At 40.6% G+C, this 19,835-nt stretch overlaps 1 protein-coding gene across 1 annotated transcript in view; it reads right to left on the bottom strand.

The window, feature by feature from the left end:
* Window positions 1–19,835, bottom strand: part of NALCN (sodium leak channel, non-selective) — a 420,693-nt gene that overhangs the window by 276,381 nt on the left and 124,477 nt on the right. Inside the window, exon 8 of the mRNA XM_069970713.1 lies at window positions 8,741–8,892. Coding sequence (XP_069826814.1) covers window positions 8,741–8,892 — 152 coding nt within the window. The remainder of the gene's footprint in view (window positions 1–8,740; window positions 8,893–19,835) is intronic.

The raw sequence follows: 19,835 nt of genomic DNA, 5'->3' as shown, positions 1-19,835 counted from the left end.
TTCATTCTTCGGACAGAGGGCGGAATCCGCCCATGCATAGAATGGAGTCTGACACGAGAGGAGACGTGCGCCTGCATCACTCCGCCGGTGGGTGCCAGCTGTGGAATGCACAAAGGGTTATCCTTCGCCATTCCGCAGTGTGCACATACCCTTAGAGTGTATGAAGGAAGGGACACCTGAATCCAGCCCCCAGATGACCCCTCCCCCCATCCTCGGAGTTAGTGGGGAGATCGTTTGGGAACTGATTTTCCCACTGCTGGATAAAGGTTACCACCTGTACGGGGATAACTTTTATACCAGCACCCCCTCTTCCGGTCCCTCGCTGCCTGAGCTACTGTAGCTTGCGGCACGATCCGAAATATCAGAAGCAGTAATAGAGCCCTGATATTTAGAAGCCATGGAGCGGACCCAGCGCTTCTGGATATGAAGGACCCCGGATCGCACCAGGGCAACATTTTCCAGGTGACGTCCCCCACACTGGAAAACAGGAGACCTCAGAAGAAGTGCAGAGTGTGGTGAAACAGGGGGATCAGGAAGGACACCATTTTCCAGTGTGACACCTGTCCTGATCACCCTGGCCTCTGCATATTGGATCGCTTCAAGGCGTACCACACGTCACTGGGGTTCTACATTATCTAAATTCTGTCCCTTATTCCTATTTCAGGGGTCACGTTGATCCAGGGATTATTCTGATTGCCATTATGGAGTGGGGAAGGAACTTTTCCCCTGTGATGAGGCTACTGTCGTCTGCCTCACAAGTGTTTTTTTTCCCTTTCTCTGGATCAACACAGGTTGAATTTGATGGACACCTGTCATTTTCAACCTGATAAACTAATAATTGGCCTAATACCCCCAAATAAATTAAAATTGTCCCTTTTCCCCAGCTAAATAGATATGGCCGCCATTCCCATTAGAGACTTGCCATGATGCAATTACAAAGCCTCTGTGCGGCCAGGGCAGTAGAAACCCCCCACAAGTGACCCCATTCTGGAAACTAGACCCCCTTACGGAATCTAACAAGGGGGCAGCGGGGATATGGCCCCCTGGTGACGGCCACATTTGTGCCGTGAAAATGAAAAAAAAATGGTATTTTACATTTTTACGGCACATGTTCTACATAAGTGCCTGTCGCCAGTGGGGTCCATATGCTCACTGCACCCCTTGTTAGATTCCTTATGGGGTGTAATTTCCAGAATGGGGTCACTTGTGGGGGATTTCTACTGTCTGACTCCCTTATGGCACATTATGCCCACATGTGGGGTATTTTCGTACTCGGGAAACTACCCAACACGTTTTGCGTTCATTTTCTTTTTTAACCCCTTGTGGAAATGGAAAAAATCAAGGCTAGACCAACATTTAATGTAAATTTCTTTTTCATTTTTACACTAAATGATTGATCTTGTCTTGATTTTTTCATTTTCACAAGGGGTTAAAAGATAAAAAAAAACACAAAATGTGTAGAGCAATTTCCCCTGAGTTCAGAAATACCCCACATGTGGACATAAAGCGCCATGCGGGTGCAGGGTAAGCCTCCAAAGGGAAGGAGCGCCATTTGGCTTTTGGAGGCTGGAATGGATTTCGAGGGCCTTGTTGCATGTAAAAGGCCCCTGTGTTGCCAAGACAGTTGAAACCCCCCACAAGTGACCCCATTATGGAAACTACACCCCTCAGGGAATGTAACAAGGGGTGTAGTGAGCATATGGACCCCACTGGTGGCGGGTACAAATGTGGAACAATGTGGCGTGAAAATGAAATATTAAATTTTTTACACTATAATGTTGGTCTAGCCTTAAATTTTTCATTTTCACAAGGGGTTAAAAGAGAAAAAAACACACAAAATGTGTAGAGCAATTTCCCCCAAGTCCGTAAATACCCCACATGTGGACATAAAGCACCATGTGGGCGCAGGGCAAGCCTCCGAAGGGAAGGAGCGCCATTTGGATTTTGAAGGCTGGATTTTGCCAGAATGGATGATGAATGTCATGTCGCATTTACAGAGCCCTCGTGCTGCCAAAACACTGGAAACCCCCCACAAGTGACCCCATTCTGGAAACTACACCCGTCAAGGAATCTAACAAGGGGTGAAATGAGGATATGGACCCCTTGATGACGGGCACATTTGTGACGTTAAATTGAAAAAATGAAAATTTTCACTTTCACGTCACATTGTTCCACAATTGTGCCCGTCACCAGTGGGGTCCATATGCTCACTGCACCCCTTATTAGATTCCTTGAGGGGTGTAGTTTCCAGAATGTGGTCACTTGTGGGAGGTTTCCAGTGTTTTGGCAGCACTAGGGCTCTGTAAATGCGACATGACCCTTGAAATCCATTCCAGTGAAATCCAGCTTCCAAAAGCCAATTGGCGCTCCTTCCCTTTGGAGGCTCGTGCTGCGCCCGCTTGGCACTTTATGTCCACATGTGGGGTATTTCTGTACTCTGGAGAAACTGCGCTACATGTTTTTTGGGTTGTTATTCCTTTTATCCCTTTGTGAAAATGAAAAATTGAAGGCTAGAACAACGTTTTAGTGTAAAAAATATTTTTTTCTTTTTTCACGCCATATTGTTCTTAAAATCTGTGAAGCACCTGCGGGGTCCAGATGCTCACCGCACCCCTTGTTACATTCCTTGAGGGGTGTAGTTTTCTAAATGGTGTCCCTTTAGGGGTGTTTTTTAGGTTTTGGCACCCCAGAGCCTCTGCCAAGCTGAAGTGGTACAGTCAGAAATGACCAAATATAACGGAGCCATTGAAATTCACTAGGCGCTCCTTTGTATCTGAGGCTTGTGAGTGTGTCAAATAGTACAATAGGGCCACATATGGGGTATTTCTATAAACTGCAGAAACGGGGCAATCAATACGGGTGCATTTCTCTGGTAATAGGTTTACAATTATGAAAGATATTGGATTACAAGAAAATCTCTGCACAGAAAATAAAAATTTTCAAATTTCTTACATACTTAGCTTTTATTTATGTGACTCCACTAAAGGGTTAAAAAAACTTTCTGAATGTGCTTTTGCAGAGTTTGGGGGGTGCAGTTTCTGAAATGGGGTGCTTTGTGGGGCTTTCTAACATACAGTCCCCTCAAATACACTTTGAACCTGAACAGGTCCCTAAAAATATCTTGATTTTGAAATTTTACAGAAAGTTTGGAAATTTGCTGCTAATGTTTTAAGCTTTCTAAATATAGTTTAATAAATGCTGCCAACATAAAGTAGACATGTTGCTAATGCTATTTAATATATAATTTATGTGGCATAACCATTTTCTGTATAAGCAGAAAAGTTTCAAAGTTGGAAAAATACAATTTTTCACAATTTTTCACGTTATTTTGGATTTTTTCATAAAGATTTGTTCTAAGTATCGACTCCATTTTACCAGAAACGTGAAGTACAATATGTCACGAGAAAACAATCTCAGAATCAGCCAGATAGGTAAAAGCATCCCGAAGGTATTAATGAATAAAGTGACACAGGTCAAATTCATAAAATTTGCCTCGGTCCTTAAGGGGTTAATATGCTCTCATATATATACTTTTTTTACTCATTCTCATTCATTGGTCAATAGTATGGTTTCATGCATGCGCTTTGTAATTGCTAGAGATATGGCTGCCATCTTTGACAGTGGCATACCATATTCTCTGATGTATTTGTAAAATAATTAGATAACACGCCACAGGTATCATTTAGGTGCAGTTGATACACGTTGAGATATGGGATCATTATGTCCAGCCTTAGCATATCATTTGGCGATAGTTTAGAGTATAGATAGATAGACTATAGTTCAAGCTATATACAGACACGCATGCGCATTGATATTCTGTGGACACGGCAGCTATTTTTTTCATTGGCTGATCGAATCACCTGACGCATGCGTGCTAGGACTGGACTGATGCTGGAGGTCTCTGATGAGGGCTTCACGTGTGCTAATTGCACATGCACAGTGTAGTGTTGTGCACGTCGTGAGCGCCATCCTGATTTTCGCCGCCATATATAGACACGCATGTGCATTGACACTCTGTGGTTATGGCAGCCATTTTTACTCTTGGCTGACAGAATAGTCTGACGCATGTGTGTTTGCACTGGAACGATGCTGCAGGTTTCTGGTGTGTGCTGATGTGCACCGAGAATCATTATGGGTGCTAAGCGCACATGCGCATTGTATTGTTGCGCACGCCGTGAGCGCCATTTTGACTTTGGATGTATGTGACAGACATTAATCCGTCCTCTCCTTTCAGGTAATATACTACGATTGTTACAGGTGATTGTAATGCATTATAATGTATGCTGTATATAAATATGCCATACAGCCCCAAACTCCACCCCTGACGAAGTTTCGGGCACGGAACGTAACGCATAGAGCTTTTTTAGAGTAACACTCGGCAGACCACACTCCCTAGGGTGATATCCTGTCCTTTATGTTTTTGCACTAGCCACTTCAAATTTATTTGCTTTATTGCATTTGCTGTTTTTTCTGCTTATGTTGTGTACTATTTTTTGTCACGTTTGGATGGTTGTTCTTTCTTATTTGTGAAATTATTCATTTCTTTTCACAGGATATGCTTTATACCACACGATTTTGCATGGTGTTTTCTGTTATGGAGTGTACATTGGTCTTGTATTCTTAGGCCGGGTGTTGACTGTAGGGACTCTTCTATTGTCTGATTCCCTGCTTGTTGTACGTTTTTTTAAGTGTTGTTAAACTAGGTTAGGGCTTGTGTGTCTTAGTTGTATTTTGCTATTTTCTAGTAAAGAAACCCTGTTTTGATTACCTACACCTCGTTAGTGTGCCTAGTGTTTTATAACATACACTTTTTCTGTTGGTTGGTAATTGTCTTTTAAGTACAGTATGTCATACTATGAGCACCTATTTATTGGCTGTGCAGTCCTGTTCTCTGTGATGACATCACAGGCTCGGTGACCCCGCCAGAACTCATTCAGGCTCCGGGACTCATCTGATGGATTGCCCGCTTAGCCAATCAGTGGCTGCAGTGGTGTCGCATCCCAGTCACTGACTGGCTTGGCAACATTGAAATCTAAGGCAGTGCTGCAGAGGCACGGGGAGAGGTAAGTAGAGCCTATTTATTATGTTCCTTCCTGCCTCCTGGGAAACTATTATTTTCTACGGACTTCTCCTTTAACCCCTTCACGTCAGCAATACGTAGATATACATTCCTGCTGCACATACCAAGTGCAGCAGGAACTATGCACGTTAAGGGTTTGATGTGAGGTGAACCACTTTAGTGAGAGCGGCCCCACACACATCAGTGTCCTGGGAGCTGAGGGTAATAAATAAGAGGCAGCTGCGATCCCGCAGCTGCGTCTCATTAACCCCTTTAATGTTTAAGGTACTCAGTGACAGAACAAGCATCTGTCACTGAGTGATCATGGCTGAGTGAGCATGGCTGCGGGGGTCCCGATCGCATGTACCGATGGGGGGGTGTAAGCCTCTTACCTCCGTCCTGTCAGTTTGGCGTTCAATGCATAGAGCCTGCTCTGAGGCATGCTCTATGCATAGATCGCCAATAGAACTGATCTATGCCATGCTATTGCATAGCGTAGATCAGTATATGCAATCTAAGGCCTAATTCACACGTCCGTATTTTTCATCCGTTTTCCTGGACCAGGAAATACGGAATCCATTCAGTTTTTTTGCGGATCCGCAATCCGTGACAGAAATAAAACAGATATGTTGTAATACGGTCCGTAATTACGGAACTGACACCGCAATAGAAGTCTATGGAGAGCACAACATTTGTGGAGAGTAAAGTGCAATCCGCAAAACCATCCATATCACGTATCCGTTTTTTGGTGACATCACTAAGCTCCTCCTGCCAGAAATATCCTGCCTGATAGAAATGACAGTAAAATGGCCCCCAGACGACCATGTGACCTTTTTGGGGGGGTTGGGACAGCAAATGACATAATTTTTTTGCCATCCAGTTTTTTCTTCACTACACCTTTTTTTGCGGATCCGCAAGAAATGGATTAAAAAACGGAACACAATATGGATTCAAAACGGATGATTTTTTGCGGATTGCGGATGAAAAATAGAGGATTCAGATTTTCATCCAGGAAAATATACTGACATGTGAATGTGGCCTAGTGATGGCATGTTTTACTGTGAAAAAAGTGTAAAAAAAAAAAATAAATGTAGTAAAAAAAGTTTGTAAAAATTAAAAAAAACCTTATACCCCCTCCCCCAATAAAAGTTTAACATACCCCCTTGCCCATTATAAAAATACAAATATTTTAAAAAATAAACATATTATATATCATAGCATGCAGAATTGTCTGATCTATTAAGATATTACATTATTGTTCCTGAACAGTAGAGGTGAGCGAACCTCGAGCATGCTCGAGTCGATCCGAACCCAAACTTTCGGCATTTGATTAGCAGTGGCTGCTGAACTTGGATAAAGCCCTAAGGCTATGTGGAAATCATGGATATAGTCATTGGCTGTATCCATGTTTTCCAGACAACCTTAGAGCTTTATCCAAGTTCAGCAGCCCCAGCTAATCAAATACCAAACGTTCGGGTTCGGATCGACTCGAACCCGAACCCGGTTCACTCATCTCTACTGAACAGTGAATGGCATAAATGGGAAAAAAAAGCACACACGAGGATTGCTTATTTTTTTAAATTATATATCAGAAAAAAATTATAAGTGATAAAAAATTTTCTGTTACACCAATATGATATTAATAAAAACTAGATATCATGGCGCAAAAAATGACTTCCCAACCAGCCCTGAAGGTGGAAAAATAAAAGTGCTATGGCTCTTAAAAGGCGGGTAGGAACATTGCAATAATTTGAACCAGACTTTTGGGCATCAAAGGGCTCTGTCTTGAAGGGGTTAATAACGGGTTATCCAGGTCTACTCCTTCCATGTTTTGGCTGTATTCTTGAATGCACACAGACTTGAGGGCTGTGGTGTTACTTACTTTTACTGCAACAAGTCCTACTGCCGTCTTTTTTTGTCTTAAATTTAGTCAGCATAATGTTTTGCAGATACCAGATTTTATGGGAGGCTTCTTTGATTCTTTATTGTACTGCAGGCCACTGTCCCTTTTTCAAGCAGACACTTGAAAACAGGGATGCCTGTATAAAATTTTTCATTTGTAGTTTTTTTTTTTTTTTTTTATAAAATATGATTATGTAAGATACTTAGGCTGAGATTTTACACTGGGCATTAGTCATATCATTGTGAAACTTTTCCTTTTAAGATGCTTAAAACGGATACCTGCAGGCCATATTTGGAGTAGAGTAAAAGCATGTTTTTAACATTAACATTTGGCAAATTGGCAAGAGTATGTGACAATGTGTCACAAGTTTTCATAACAGTACTCTAATGTTTGAGCTGCTTAATCAGTAAAAGCAAGCAAATAAAAAAAGTAAATTGAAAATTTTCATAAAAAATCAAGAGATGCAAAATCACATAAAAAGAGTAATTAATTTAAATTAATTCTTCATATTCTTAAAAGCATGTGAAATGTACAAGCTTTTTCTGTATAAAGTTTGCATAATCAGAAAATCTGTATAATTTACACACTCTTGGAGGAGGTTAAAGTTTTAAGGAATTCACAAACATAACTATTTTAAAGACATGTCCTATGTAGTCAGTATGGGTGGGTTCATACTGAGGAATTCTCGTGGATAATGTCCACGGAATTCCGCAGTATGGCCGCACGCCTTTCCGCCGGCTCCATAGACACCATTCTATGGGCCGGCGTATTCCACTATCCGCCGTAAGAAGTGACATGTCAGCCGGTGGAAAGGCGCACGGACATTATCCACGAGAATTCCTCAGTATAAACCCACCCTAACAGATGCTACATGTTTGAAAGAAATTTTGTCTTTCTAAAAGTAAAAATGTTTGAAGACAGACATCAATATCATATTTATCATAGAAATAATAATTACAATCATATGGCACCAACAAAGCACTTTACAATTCTGAGGTTACATAAACAACCAGACATTACACACTAAAAACTGAAACAAGTAGATGGGGAGCCCTGTTAGCAAAAGCTTAAATCTATGAGGAATGGGTTTGAGACAAAAGACAAAGTGCGTTGAAAAATGGCCCAGCCATCATACATAAATAGGAACATGCACATAAAGGTGCAAGCAAAGTGCATGAGGCATAAAGGAACACTGCTTATCGGAAGGTGGGAGGTAGGGAAAGTCATTTAGGAAATGTTATAATCCTGTCTAAAGAGAAGAGTCTGTAGGTGCTGAAAGAGAGTCTAAGGGTGAGATTTATCAAACTGTAAAGTAGAATTGTCTTAGTTGCCCCTAGCAACCAATTAGATTCTACCTTTCATTTTTCAAAGAATCTGTGAGGAATGCAAAGTGGAATCTGATTGGTTGCTAGGGGCAACTAAGACAATTCTACTTTACAGGATAAATCTCTCCCTAAGTGTTTTGGGCATCACAATCCACAGAACAAGTGTGGTACAAGCAAATTCTTGGAAGAAGTTCAGATTATAGAGGATTTTAGTCCTATACGAAAACTATCATCAGGTTTGTGCACATACTGCAGTAAACATGCTTTCTCATGCTTTTCACCAGTAAAATATGCCTGCAAGTTTTCATGGAGTGAGACCTACAGTCAAAATGTAATTTTGTTAACATACTGTACATGCTGTGCAACTGAATAAAAAAGGTAAAAAATTAAATAAAAAAATTCTTTACAGATTGTGTCAACATCAACAGGAAAATCTACTGTAGCTTCACATACCTATTTCATTAAATCCACTATAACCAAGCTCTTGCTTTTTAAGTCCAAGCTCTTCCAGATCCATACACTTAAATCCCAGAGGGCACTGGTATCCTTCCCCATCTGGTGAACAGTGAGTATCCGGAATGGCAAGATTATTCCAAGTTACATTTCTGGAATCATTATAAAATGAATTATATATTAAACTATAGTTCAGGCAGTACATTACACTGGAAGAAAAGAAATCTGCAAGGAAAACACCAGCACAATAATTGTATAACATTAAAAAAACATTTGCACACATGCTCATTAAACCTGACATTACATTATAGTGTTATAATAAAGTTTACAACCTCCAAAATCCTGTGGCTTGGCTGACTACATTCCAGCGATCTTAGAAGAATTTTAGTTCTTCTGACTTTGAGAGAGGCTATGTTCCCATGAAGTCTTTTACGTGAAAAACGGCAATCTTCTGATAAAGACGGACATGACATGGAATGTTCACGTTCACATAAAAAAGACGTTGTGGGAATGTAGCCATTTATACACAGTTACTTTAGTGTATCTATCTGTTATCATAAAAAAAAAAAAAACTTAACATGTTATAGAGACATGTAAAACATTTTGATCAGTCCAGATCTGAGTGCTCAGATCCGTACCTATTGGGAGAACTAGCGGGGAGAAGACGCGCTGCAGTGCAGTCCGCTCCCACTCTATGGTAGAAAAGGTCTGTGGAGTCTGTACCTGTATTTTCTGTAAAAAATAATACTGTAGTATATTGTAGTATACTGTACTGTTTATTTTTTTTGTTATAATTCTGTAGTACTTCTGGGTTAATTCTTACCCTTCTTACTAGGAAGTGTACTTATATATCTGGACACTTTTCATACTGATTGTACAGTGTTAAAGTCTGTAGGGGCAAATCAAAAGGTCATAGTCAAAGGAATTTTTCAAATGATTAAACATTAGACTGCTGCTTGAATTTGTGTTAAAATAGGAAGAAAAGCATTTTAAACCCCTGCTGTACCCATTGCTACTACTTCGGTACTTTGTTTAATTGACTGAAGTGACAATGTACCCATATATCCATGTCACTGTGTCTCTGGCCTCAACAATATATGGTACAAGACTGCTGAGGTCAGTGACTGACTTCAGTGGTAATGTAGGTACTCTATATGGGCACATCAACAATGCAGACAAGTTAACAAAGACAGGAAGAAACAACCAGAATGTTGGCATTGAATATGGTGGAAGATTAAACTGTTGGGTATAGTATTATTTATTTGAACAATTCCAAGAAATGGCCAAAGTTTAAAATAATATAACAATTTAAAATAATAATTAACTGTAAAGTAGAAAAATTGCAAAAGTAATTAAGTGCCAACTATTAAGCATTGGAGAAGCAATTGTAATAAACCTTGTAAGCTGGGGTCAGCATGGTCACTCTGAACAATTATACTGATATTGGACCAGAAAATCCAACACCCTAGCCTAAAACTTTATGGTCCAGAATTCCTTGTTTTCAACCAATGGTCAAAAGGATTTTTATTGTATATAGTGCAAAACAACAATGATAGATTATAAGGTACAGCAAATTCCTTCAGCCCTAATATCTTAGAAACACACTATACACATATTACATTGTCCATGTATACAGCAATCAGCAATAAAATTAAAACCTTCTAACTGTTTTGCGTAGGTGCCCTTTTGTGCTACCAAAAAAGCTCTGACCTGTTGGAACAGAAACCTATGTTTACTTCCCACATGAGCCTTGAGCACGCATGACCTTGTCAGCTTTTCATTTTGCTCTTCTTTATCATGATTGTTGCAAGCGATTATTACTGCAACCTAATACCCTACATGACCTGCCATTTAGGAGGACTGACCCAGACATCTAGCCACCATACTTTGGCCATTGTTAAACTTGGATCCCTACATGAGCCAGTTTGTCCTGCTTCTACATAGCACTTACTATACACCTGCTGTCTAATTTATAATCATTGACAATTAATGTTATTCACTTGACCTGGCAGTGGTTTTAACTTGATCATGGTATGTGACTGACCAGGTATATGTATGTACATTTATTATATATAAAAAAAAAAAAGTATTTAAATGGACAAGTGATGTTTACGGTATTCTTACAAATTCAGCTTAATCTTACTTACACCCATAACCTCCACCAATAAGACAGCTGGGTGATGGTTGGGGTGGGGGGGGGATTTTATTTTATGCCACCAGAAAAATAATTGCATAGGCCAGCTGAGCTTGGTCAGCATCTGCCATCCACAAATCAGTTTTCAGTCAAGCACTTAATAAGTCCTAGGGCTTTAGATTTTCAGTAATATTTCAGCTATTTTTAACTGGGTCTCAACTGGTAAAAACTATATTACCATTAAATCTTTATCTAATTTATTCAAAATTTGACATTCCCTGTATACATTAAGGCAGCATGCTTAAATCAATCTCCAATGAGCTTTGAATGACCATTGCAATAAAAATGACAAAATCAGCTGGGAGGCTCTGACCTTTCTTCATCCTAAAATAGCATATCTGGCTGCTTCAGCATTTTTTCCCCCAAGTAGAAGGTTCAATACAAAGTAAACTTTGAATACATATTTTAGCAGTCTTAAAAATTTAGCCAGTTCATTTATTTTCAATACAGTATTTCCCTCTATACTATAAATGTTTCTAATAGTTGCTAGGTTAAATCACTCATCCAACATATACTAACTCCCCCAAACATCAAAAAATATTACATTTAATAATAAATTTATGAACAAAAAGCTTTTTTCTTTATTACAAACACATATATAAGGCACACATACCAATGCTGGGATGCAAAGGAAACAGGTCAAACAAGGTGCATAAGGTATTGTATTAACCCTTTAAGGACAGAGCAAATTTCGATTTTTGCGTTTTCGCTTTTTCCTCCTTGTGCATAAAAGGCCATAGCACTTGCATTTTTCCACCTAGGAACCCACATGAGCCCTTATTTTTTGCGTCACTAATTGTACTTTGCAATGACAGGCTGAATTTTTGCATAAAGTATACTGCGAAACCAGAAAAAAATTCAAAGTGTGGTGAAATTGAAAAAAAAAAACGCATTTTGTTTATTTGGGGGAAATGTGTTTTTACGTCATTCGCCCTGGGGTAAAACTGACTTGTTATATATGTTCCTCAAGTCGTTATGATTAAAACGATATATAACATGTATAACTTATATTGTATCTGATGGCCTGTAAAAAATTTAAACCATTGTCAACAAATATACGTCACTTAAAACCGCTCCATTCCCAGGCTTAGCTGGGTTCACACTACGTATATTTGAGGCTGTATGTTTGAGGCTGTATAGCAACCAAAACAAGGAGTGGATTGAAAACACAGAAAGGCTATGTTCACATAATGTTGTAATTGAGTGGATGGCCGTCATTTAATGGCAAATATTTGCTGTTATTTTAAAACAACGGCTGTTATATTGAAATAATGGAAGTTATTTACCGTTATATGGCGGCCATCCACTCAATTTCAACATTGTGTGAACAGATCCTTTCTGGGTTTTCAATCCACTCCTGGTTTTGGTTGCTATGAGGACCAAATACAGCCTGAAATATACATAGTGTGAACCCAGCCTTATAGCGCTTTTATCCTTTGGTCTATAGGGCTGTGTGAGGTGTCATTTTTTGCGCCATGATATGTTCTTTCTATCGGTACCTTGATTGCGCATATACGAGTTTTTGATCGCTTTTTATTACAATTTTTCTGGATTTGATGCGACCAAAAATGCGCAATTTTGCACTTTGGGATTTTTTTGCGCTGACGCCGTTTACCGTGCGAGATCAGGAATGTGATTAATTAATAATTTGATCTCTCATTGAGATCTCTGCAGCATAGATATGCTGCAGAGATCCATGAGATAGGCACTCTGCAGGGCTGCTGCAGCCGGAAGTAAACGAGTGCCAAGTCGGGGACAGCGCCATCTTGGAGCGGTCCCCGGCCGGCTTCAGTTACGGAGATCGCTCCTGCGGGATAACATCCCGGAGGAGCGATCTCCTCCACTAGACACCAGGGATGACGCTGCGTCCGGTAATCGGATGCAGCTGTCATGTTTGACAGCTGCATCTGATTACTGTATTAGCGGGCACGGCGATCGGACCATGCCCGCTAATACCAGCGGTCCCGGGCTACACGCGGCACGGCCGCTCTGAACTCCCTTACCGGCATCAGGGCGTAAATTTACGCCCGATGTCGTTAAGGGGTTAATAAACAAATCCAAAAACCATGTCACAGTAAAAGGGTATATACAAAATGGTATTGAACCACAATGGTATACATAACAAGTTAAATTATAAAGTGACTGTGTCCTTGTTGTTCAGTACTATTGGGTATAAACCTTTTACTGTGACATGGTTGTAGGATTTGTTTATTAATAGCCTAAGCACTTTGTTTGACCTGTTTTCTTTACATCCCTGCATTGGTTTGTGTGGCTCAGTCAATTTTATAAATATTATAAGTGTTTATCATAAAGAATAAAGCCTATTTTTCATACCATATATCACCTCTCCATATGTCTATTCTTTTGATTTTTCTGGTCTAATTGTGACACAAGAGGGCACATGTTAGGTGTGATCAGGGCTGTGAATTCGGAGTTGTAAACTTGGAGCTAGTTTTGGTTGGAGTCGGGGAAAAAAATTTATTATTGAATTTTCACATAAATGTTATTCATATTTATTATCAAAGTCCCTTAATAAAGCACTGGCCCTATTAGATAGAGATGGTGGGGGAAAATTTGGCGGTAACTATTTGGCAGCTTGTTTGTGACCTGGAAAAGCATATTGTGTGTGTGTGTGAGCCTGTGCGGTTCTCTGTGTAATAAGAAGAGGAGGAGAAAAAGCCAAAAGTAGTATAACAGTAATAGGTAAACTCTGTCCTCTATGTTTTCTCTCAGGGTGGGTTCACACTGATGAATTCTCGCGGATAAATTCCGCAGAACTCAGTCGGCTGTACGCGCGCACAGCCGTGCGCCTCTCCACCCGTGCCATAGACACCATTCTATGCACGGGCGGATTCTGCATTCCGAATGCGGAATCAGCCGGCCCACAGAATGGTGTCTATGGAGCTGGCAGAAAGGCGCCCTGCCGTGCGCGCGTACAGCCGACGGAATTCTGCGGAATTTATCCGCGAGAATTCCTCAGCATGAACCCACCCTCAGGGAGGAGATGGTGTGTTTTTCTTCAGCGTGCTATGGCTTCAGCAGGCTGTGTGTGAGAGAGAAAGATACAGGTAGAAAATAACCCTTACAAGCAGCAGATGGCCTTAGCAGATGAAGCATTTACAGCTAAGTCTTAAGGCCGTATTATATTGCCCATTGAGCAGTAAAAGCAAGCGTGATCGCCTAGACAATCGTTAAAGCGTAACTATAAAATATTTTGACCATTTAGTTTTAGTTAGCTTAGGTCATGATAAGAATTTTTGCAATATACACTAATAAGCTAAAATGAACAGTTTTTTAAAATACATAAAGCTAAATGTCCTGTCAGCTCTGTGTCTTCCCCCTCTGTTATTTCTGCAATCCTGCTGGACATGCCCCTCCCTGGAAATCCGCCCTGAGAAGCAGCTAGGTACGGACTCTGACAGCAGCATCAGATAACAGCCCTGGCACAGACAGAAACAAAACCTCCTCCCCCACCTCCTAGCAGCACGTTCTCCCCCCTCCCCTCACAGAGATCACAAAGCAGAGCTGAGGGTGATGTGTGTGAGGAGCAGCGCAGGGGAAGAGCTGGATGGGGGACAAGTACCCAGAGCTTCACCCAGGGGGGACATGCCACCATGACTCCAATGTACTGCATGAGGGAAAGCGGGTGAGTCACTGAGGGGAGGACTACAAGTCCCAGCACAACACAGCTGTAGTCCTTCCATAGTACATATAACATCCCCTATCAGATGTCTGCAGCAGGTGCCTCGACCTCCATGGTTGACATTATCCTACAGTGTTATGAGAGCAGATTACTGTATCTAATCCCACTGTGTGTAATACCATCTGCTGGGGCTCTGTATCTAATCTTACATTGTGATACTGTATGTTTGGGCTCTATCTGATCCCACTGTGTGTGATTCCATCTGCTGGGGCTCTGAATCTAATCTTACTGTGTCATACTGTGGGCTCTGTCTGATCTCAATGTGTGTGATACCATCTGCTAGGGCTCTGTATCTAATCTTACATTGGGGGGCTGGGTTCACACTATGTATATTTGAGGCTGTATTTGGTCCTCATGTCAGGTCCTCATAGCAACCAAAACCAGGAGTGGATTGAAAACACAGAAAGGATCTGTTCACACAATGATGAAATTGAGTGGATGGCCGCCATATAACAGTAAATAACGGCCATTATTTCAATACCACAGCCGTTGTTTTAAAATAACAGCAAATATTTGCCATTAAATGGCGGCCATCCACTCAATTACAACATTATGTGAACTGAGCCTTTCTGTGTTTTCAATCCACTCCTGGTTTTGGTTGCTATACAGCCTCACAAATACAGCCTCAAATATACATAGTGTGAACCCAGCCTGATACTGTATGTTGGGGCTCTATCTAATCCCACTGTGTGTGATACCATCTGCTGGGGCTCTATCTGATGCCACTGTGTGCGATACCATCTGCAAAGGTGCTGGTCAGTGAATGGAGGGACACAGCCAGGGAGATGAGGGATAGGCCACGCCCACTTTCATGCAGCCAGGAGAAAAATTCATTTATTCTTCAGAGCCAAACAACTGGGGATATCTCAGCAAGCACACAAGCTATCAACTCAGTTTAGGGCTCTTTTAAAAGGGTAACACACGGGGAATTAAATTTTTTACTTAAAATATAGTTACACTTAAAGGATGTCCATGCAGCCCCTGCTTTCACATAGAAAAGAGGGAAGTTAATACTTACCCATTCTCCCCCGTTGTCCTGCTGCCTTTTCCTGCATTTCCTGCTCCCCGCAGCCATCTCTGACACTTCTGGTCTACGGCCAATGATTGGCTGAGCAGCCTGCCAGTACAGATACAGGGCCAGAAGTGTCAGAGGTGGCTGAGGGGAGCAGAAAACGTGGGGTTAAGGCTGCAGGACACCAGGGGAGCCTGGACACATAAGTACAAACTTTATTATTCTCCTTACAGTGTCATCAGCCATCGGCTTTGCATAGATATTACACATAGCGATGTTGAAAGACAATGATCAGCCAATGTTCGTCTCTTTAGGTGATCATTGTCTTTATTACACAGAGCAATAATCTGCTGAATTGGCCTGATTTGACAGATTAGAGCTCCATAAAAAAAGGGCCTTTAGCTTAGTCAACCCCCTTCACACTTGTTATTTCCCAGAGCAGGAGAATATGAAAAGATTTTAATTTCTCTTTGCTGATGGTAATGTAAAGTTTCTCTCCCTGTAATAGTGAGGAAAATCCTCCAGCTTTTTTTTTAACCTTTCAACAAACTTTGCATTAATCAGTACAGTGTAAGTACATGAGGAAAAACACTGTCTGCCTTTTACAGTATATCACTCGTATCTGGCATTGTTAGCAGTTTTTCTTTGTGTATGACAAATATTTAGAGATTGTATTAAGCTCTCCAGGACATGGTGGATGGAGACTAGTTGCATCCAGTGTTCATACAGAAAGAGGATAATTTGCTTTATATCTTTGCCTTATTCACTTAAAAGTTGCCGCGGATCATGTCGGACATTACAAAGAAGAGCTGCTTTTTAGGACTGTGCTCAATAAAAAACCTCTTATGAAGATGTGCAGTCTTTGAAAATCTTTATCCTAGAAAGAAACATGTAAAAGGCGCAGCTGCTATTTTCAGACACTGTGTCTGAACATAGCAACTGCACTGTTTACATTTTTCTTTGCCGTTACTAGTTGGCCATTTATGCAGAAGCTGGAGGCAGAGCCTGATAAAATACGGGCTTCACAGCCCTGGGTGTGATCTTCTCTATTTTAGGAGAAGGTATTTTCTAAATATAATACAATATACTAACCCAAGACTAACCCAGGCTTCCTTAGAGTTTATACCCTTTTCCAGTTATAAAAAAAACACAACATTGTGTTAAGATTTTTTTTTGCCCCTTAGACAAAATTACTCAAGAACAGGCTAGGTCATATGCACTGACTACTGAAGTCAGAGATTGGCTTTGTGTACAATTCTGAGTGCATGGGGATATCCTAATGGCACCTTCCTATGCAGACAACAGTCCAGGGCAGTGGTGTTAATGAACAAGATGCAAGCACAAGGGTAGGTTTTTTCTCTCATATTTTTTCTTTTTTTAACCTCTTATAAAACTTCATCTTTTTTACTTAAAGAGTACCTGTCATTTTGCTTAAAGAGTACTTGTCATTAAAAATAGCTTTTGACATGTCATAAGGCATGTCAAGACGTATTGATCACAGTGTGGTCTGTCTGGCCGAAAAAAGGGTGTCTAACACGACACTGACTCATCTTGACAGTGAACACCCGCTCAGCCAATCACTGAATGAAGCAGAACAGCGCCACGCCCAGTTATTGGATGAAGGCTGTCACTGCCGAGACAAGTTGGTCTCTAAAGTGTCAGAGGGGTCGTTCAGCGGGGGATTCTACACTGCAGAAGGACACAGGGGGAGTGTTTTGAGATAATAATAGCATGTTTATTATTTTGTGTTGAAGGGCAGCAATATATTAAAAGTTTTTCAATCGCCAGATTACCCCTCGTAATCTATCTATAAAACCGAGTCCTTTCAGCATTTATGGGGAAATGTTTTGTAGGTAAAATGTTCCTTGGGGAAATTATTTACAATGATAATATTCGAAAGTATGTATAGATCAGCAACAAATGTTAACTAAGACTTTTCCAGGTAAAAACAGCCCTTCCCAGCTATTACTAAGTAGAGAATCGAATGATTGTTATCAAGCACTTAGACACTGATGTAAAAGCATAAGACTTTATTCACATTGATTAAGAAGTCCACACACTTTTACAGCAATGACTAGATAAAGTGTGGGGAAAAACTGGTACTCATAATTGTTTGTTTCAGATCAAATATTAAACAGCTGAGCTGTGATTATGGATCGTGTCTATTTGGAAACACATTAGTGAAGTAGCCTTTTTCCCTAAATTGTATCCTGCCATTAATGTAAGAGTGTGTGGACTTTTAATTCAAGATGGGACAAAGTCTTATGTTTTTACCGGAGAAGTGATGGAAAACAAACATTTGATTCTCAAGTAAATGACACATGCAGCTGAGATGGACTGTTGGAAAGTTCTCAACAGCAAAGTGGCATCCATAATTCTTAAATGGAAGAAGTTTAAAACAACCAGGGCTCTTCTTGGAGCTGGCCACCTCACTAGGCGAACTAATTGGGAGGGAAGGGCCTAGGTAAGAAAGGTGACCAAGAACTAAGTGGCTGAGCTCCAAAGTTCCTGTGTGGAAGGGAAAACTTCCAGAAGGTCAACCATTAGAGATGAGCGAACCGGGTTTGGGTTCGAGTTGATCTGAACCTGAACGTTCGGTATTTGATTAGCTGGGGCTGCTGAACTTGGATAAAGCTCTAAGGTTGTCTGGAAAACATGGATACAGCCAATGACTATATCCATGTTTTTCACATAGCCTTAGGGCTTTATCCAACTTCAGCAGCCACCGCTAATCAAATGCCGAAAGTTCGGGTTCGGATCGACTCGAGCATGCTCGAGGTTCGCTCATCTCTATCAACCATCCCTGCAGCAGCCAACCAAGCTGGACTTTATGACAGAGTAGCCAGGACAAAGCCTCTTCTTGGTAAAAGACAAATGCAAGCCTACCTGGAGTTTGCAGGAAAAAAAACATATAAAGGACTCACAAACTGGAACAAACAAGATTCTCTGTTCTGATGGAACCAATATTAAACTTAATTGCCTCAATTCTAAGCATCATGTCTGGAGGAAACCAGGCACTGCTCAACAGTTTCCCAATTCCATCCCTACAATGAAGCATGGTGGTGGTAGCATCATGCTGTGGGGGTGTTTTTTTTTTGAGTGCTTTGGACCTCAAACTACAAATAATTACCCTTGGTACACAAACAATACAAGAAAGGAGCAGCTTGCGCCTCTTAGTGAATTTGGCCGGGTAAAGGGGGTGGGGCCTAATTTAAGACTGGTGGTCTTAATAAATCCCCTCCATGGTACCTTTCAATTATCCAACTGTGTTCCATGACATAAAACATGCTTTTATTCCCTTGTACAAAGAGTCAGGCTTTTTCCAAGCTACTGAATAGCTGCAAGCTGGAATGCTTCCTATAACCTCCCCCACCTTGATTGACACCTGGAAGCTGAGTCCGAAGAAGGGTCAGGTATGGGAGGGGGTAGTAAGGAGATGTTACAGCTAGCTGCACTTCAGGAGCTCTGGAAAGCATCTTAGACTCTTCATTCTATAGAATAAAAGCAATTTTGTATGTTCTGGAATTACAACTGGATATATGAAAGCAACCATGTGTCTCCTTGTACCAACAGCTATCTAACTGTATTAGCCACACCAAAACAAAATATGAAAAAGTTAAAAGGTCTGAAAAATTTCCAAATACATTGGAATTTATGCTAACAAAAACAAGTTTATCAAAAGTTTTGGAAACCAGTGTTTGGTTCTTTTAATGTAAACATATAAGTCAGTTCTATTTCTCAACCTTGCATTTCTGAACAGTATATAATATGCCAGCACAGATAAAAGTCCTCGTTTGTCTTTCCTATCACCATTTATCCATTTCTGTTAAGTCTTCATGTGTCTAACCCCAGCTGATTCACCAGAATCAATGCCTTCATGTTCATACTTAAATTAATGTGTCATTCCAATGACTTGACTAAGCAGTATTCTGGGGCCTACAGTTCATAATTATTGTTAGTATGTTACAGTAGCTTACTTTCCAAATATGCCTTGTCTTCTTGATATTTTAAACTATAACATGTTATTATGAGTAATGGGTGGTACAGTTCAGCAACTATTTTTTTTTAACCCCTTAAGGACAGAGCCAATTTAGATTTTTGCGTTTTCGTTTTTTCCTCCTTGTGCTTAAAAGGCCATAGCACTTGCATTTTTCCACCTAGAAACCCACATGAGCCCTTATTTTTT

This window comes from Dendropsophus ebraccatus, chromosome 5 (genome assembly GCF_027789765.1).
Source record: "Dendropsophus ebraccatus isolate aDenEbr1 chromosome 5, aDenEbr1.pat, whole genome shotgun sequence".
In the NCBI taxonomy this organism is placed as follows: domain Eukaryota; kingdom Metazoa; phylum Chordata; class Amphibia; order Anura; family Hylidae; genus Dendropsophus; species Dendropsophus ebraccatus.
The sequence above is the reverse complement of the archived record's forward strand: the minus strand, read 5'-3'. Positions and strand labels throughout refer to the sequence as shown.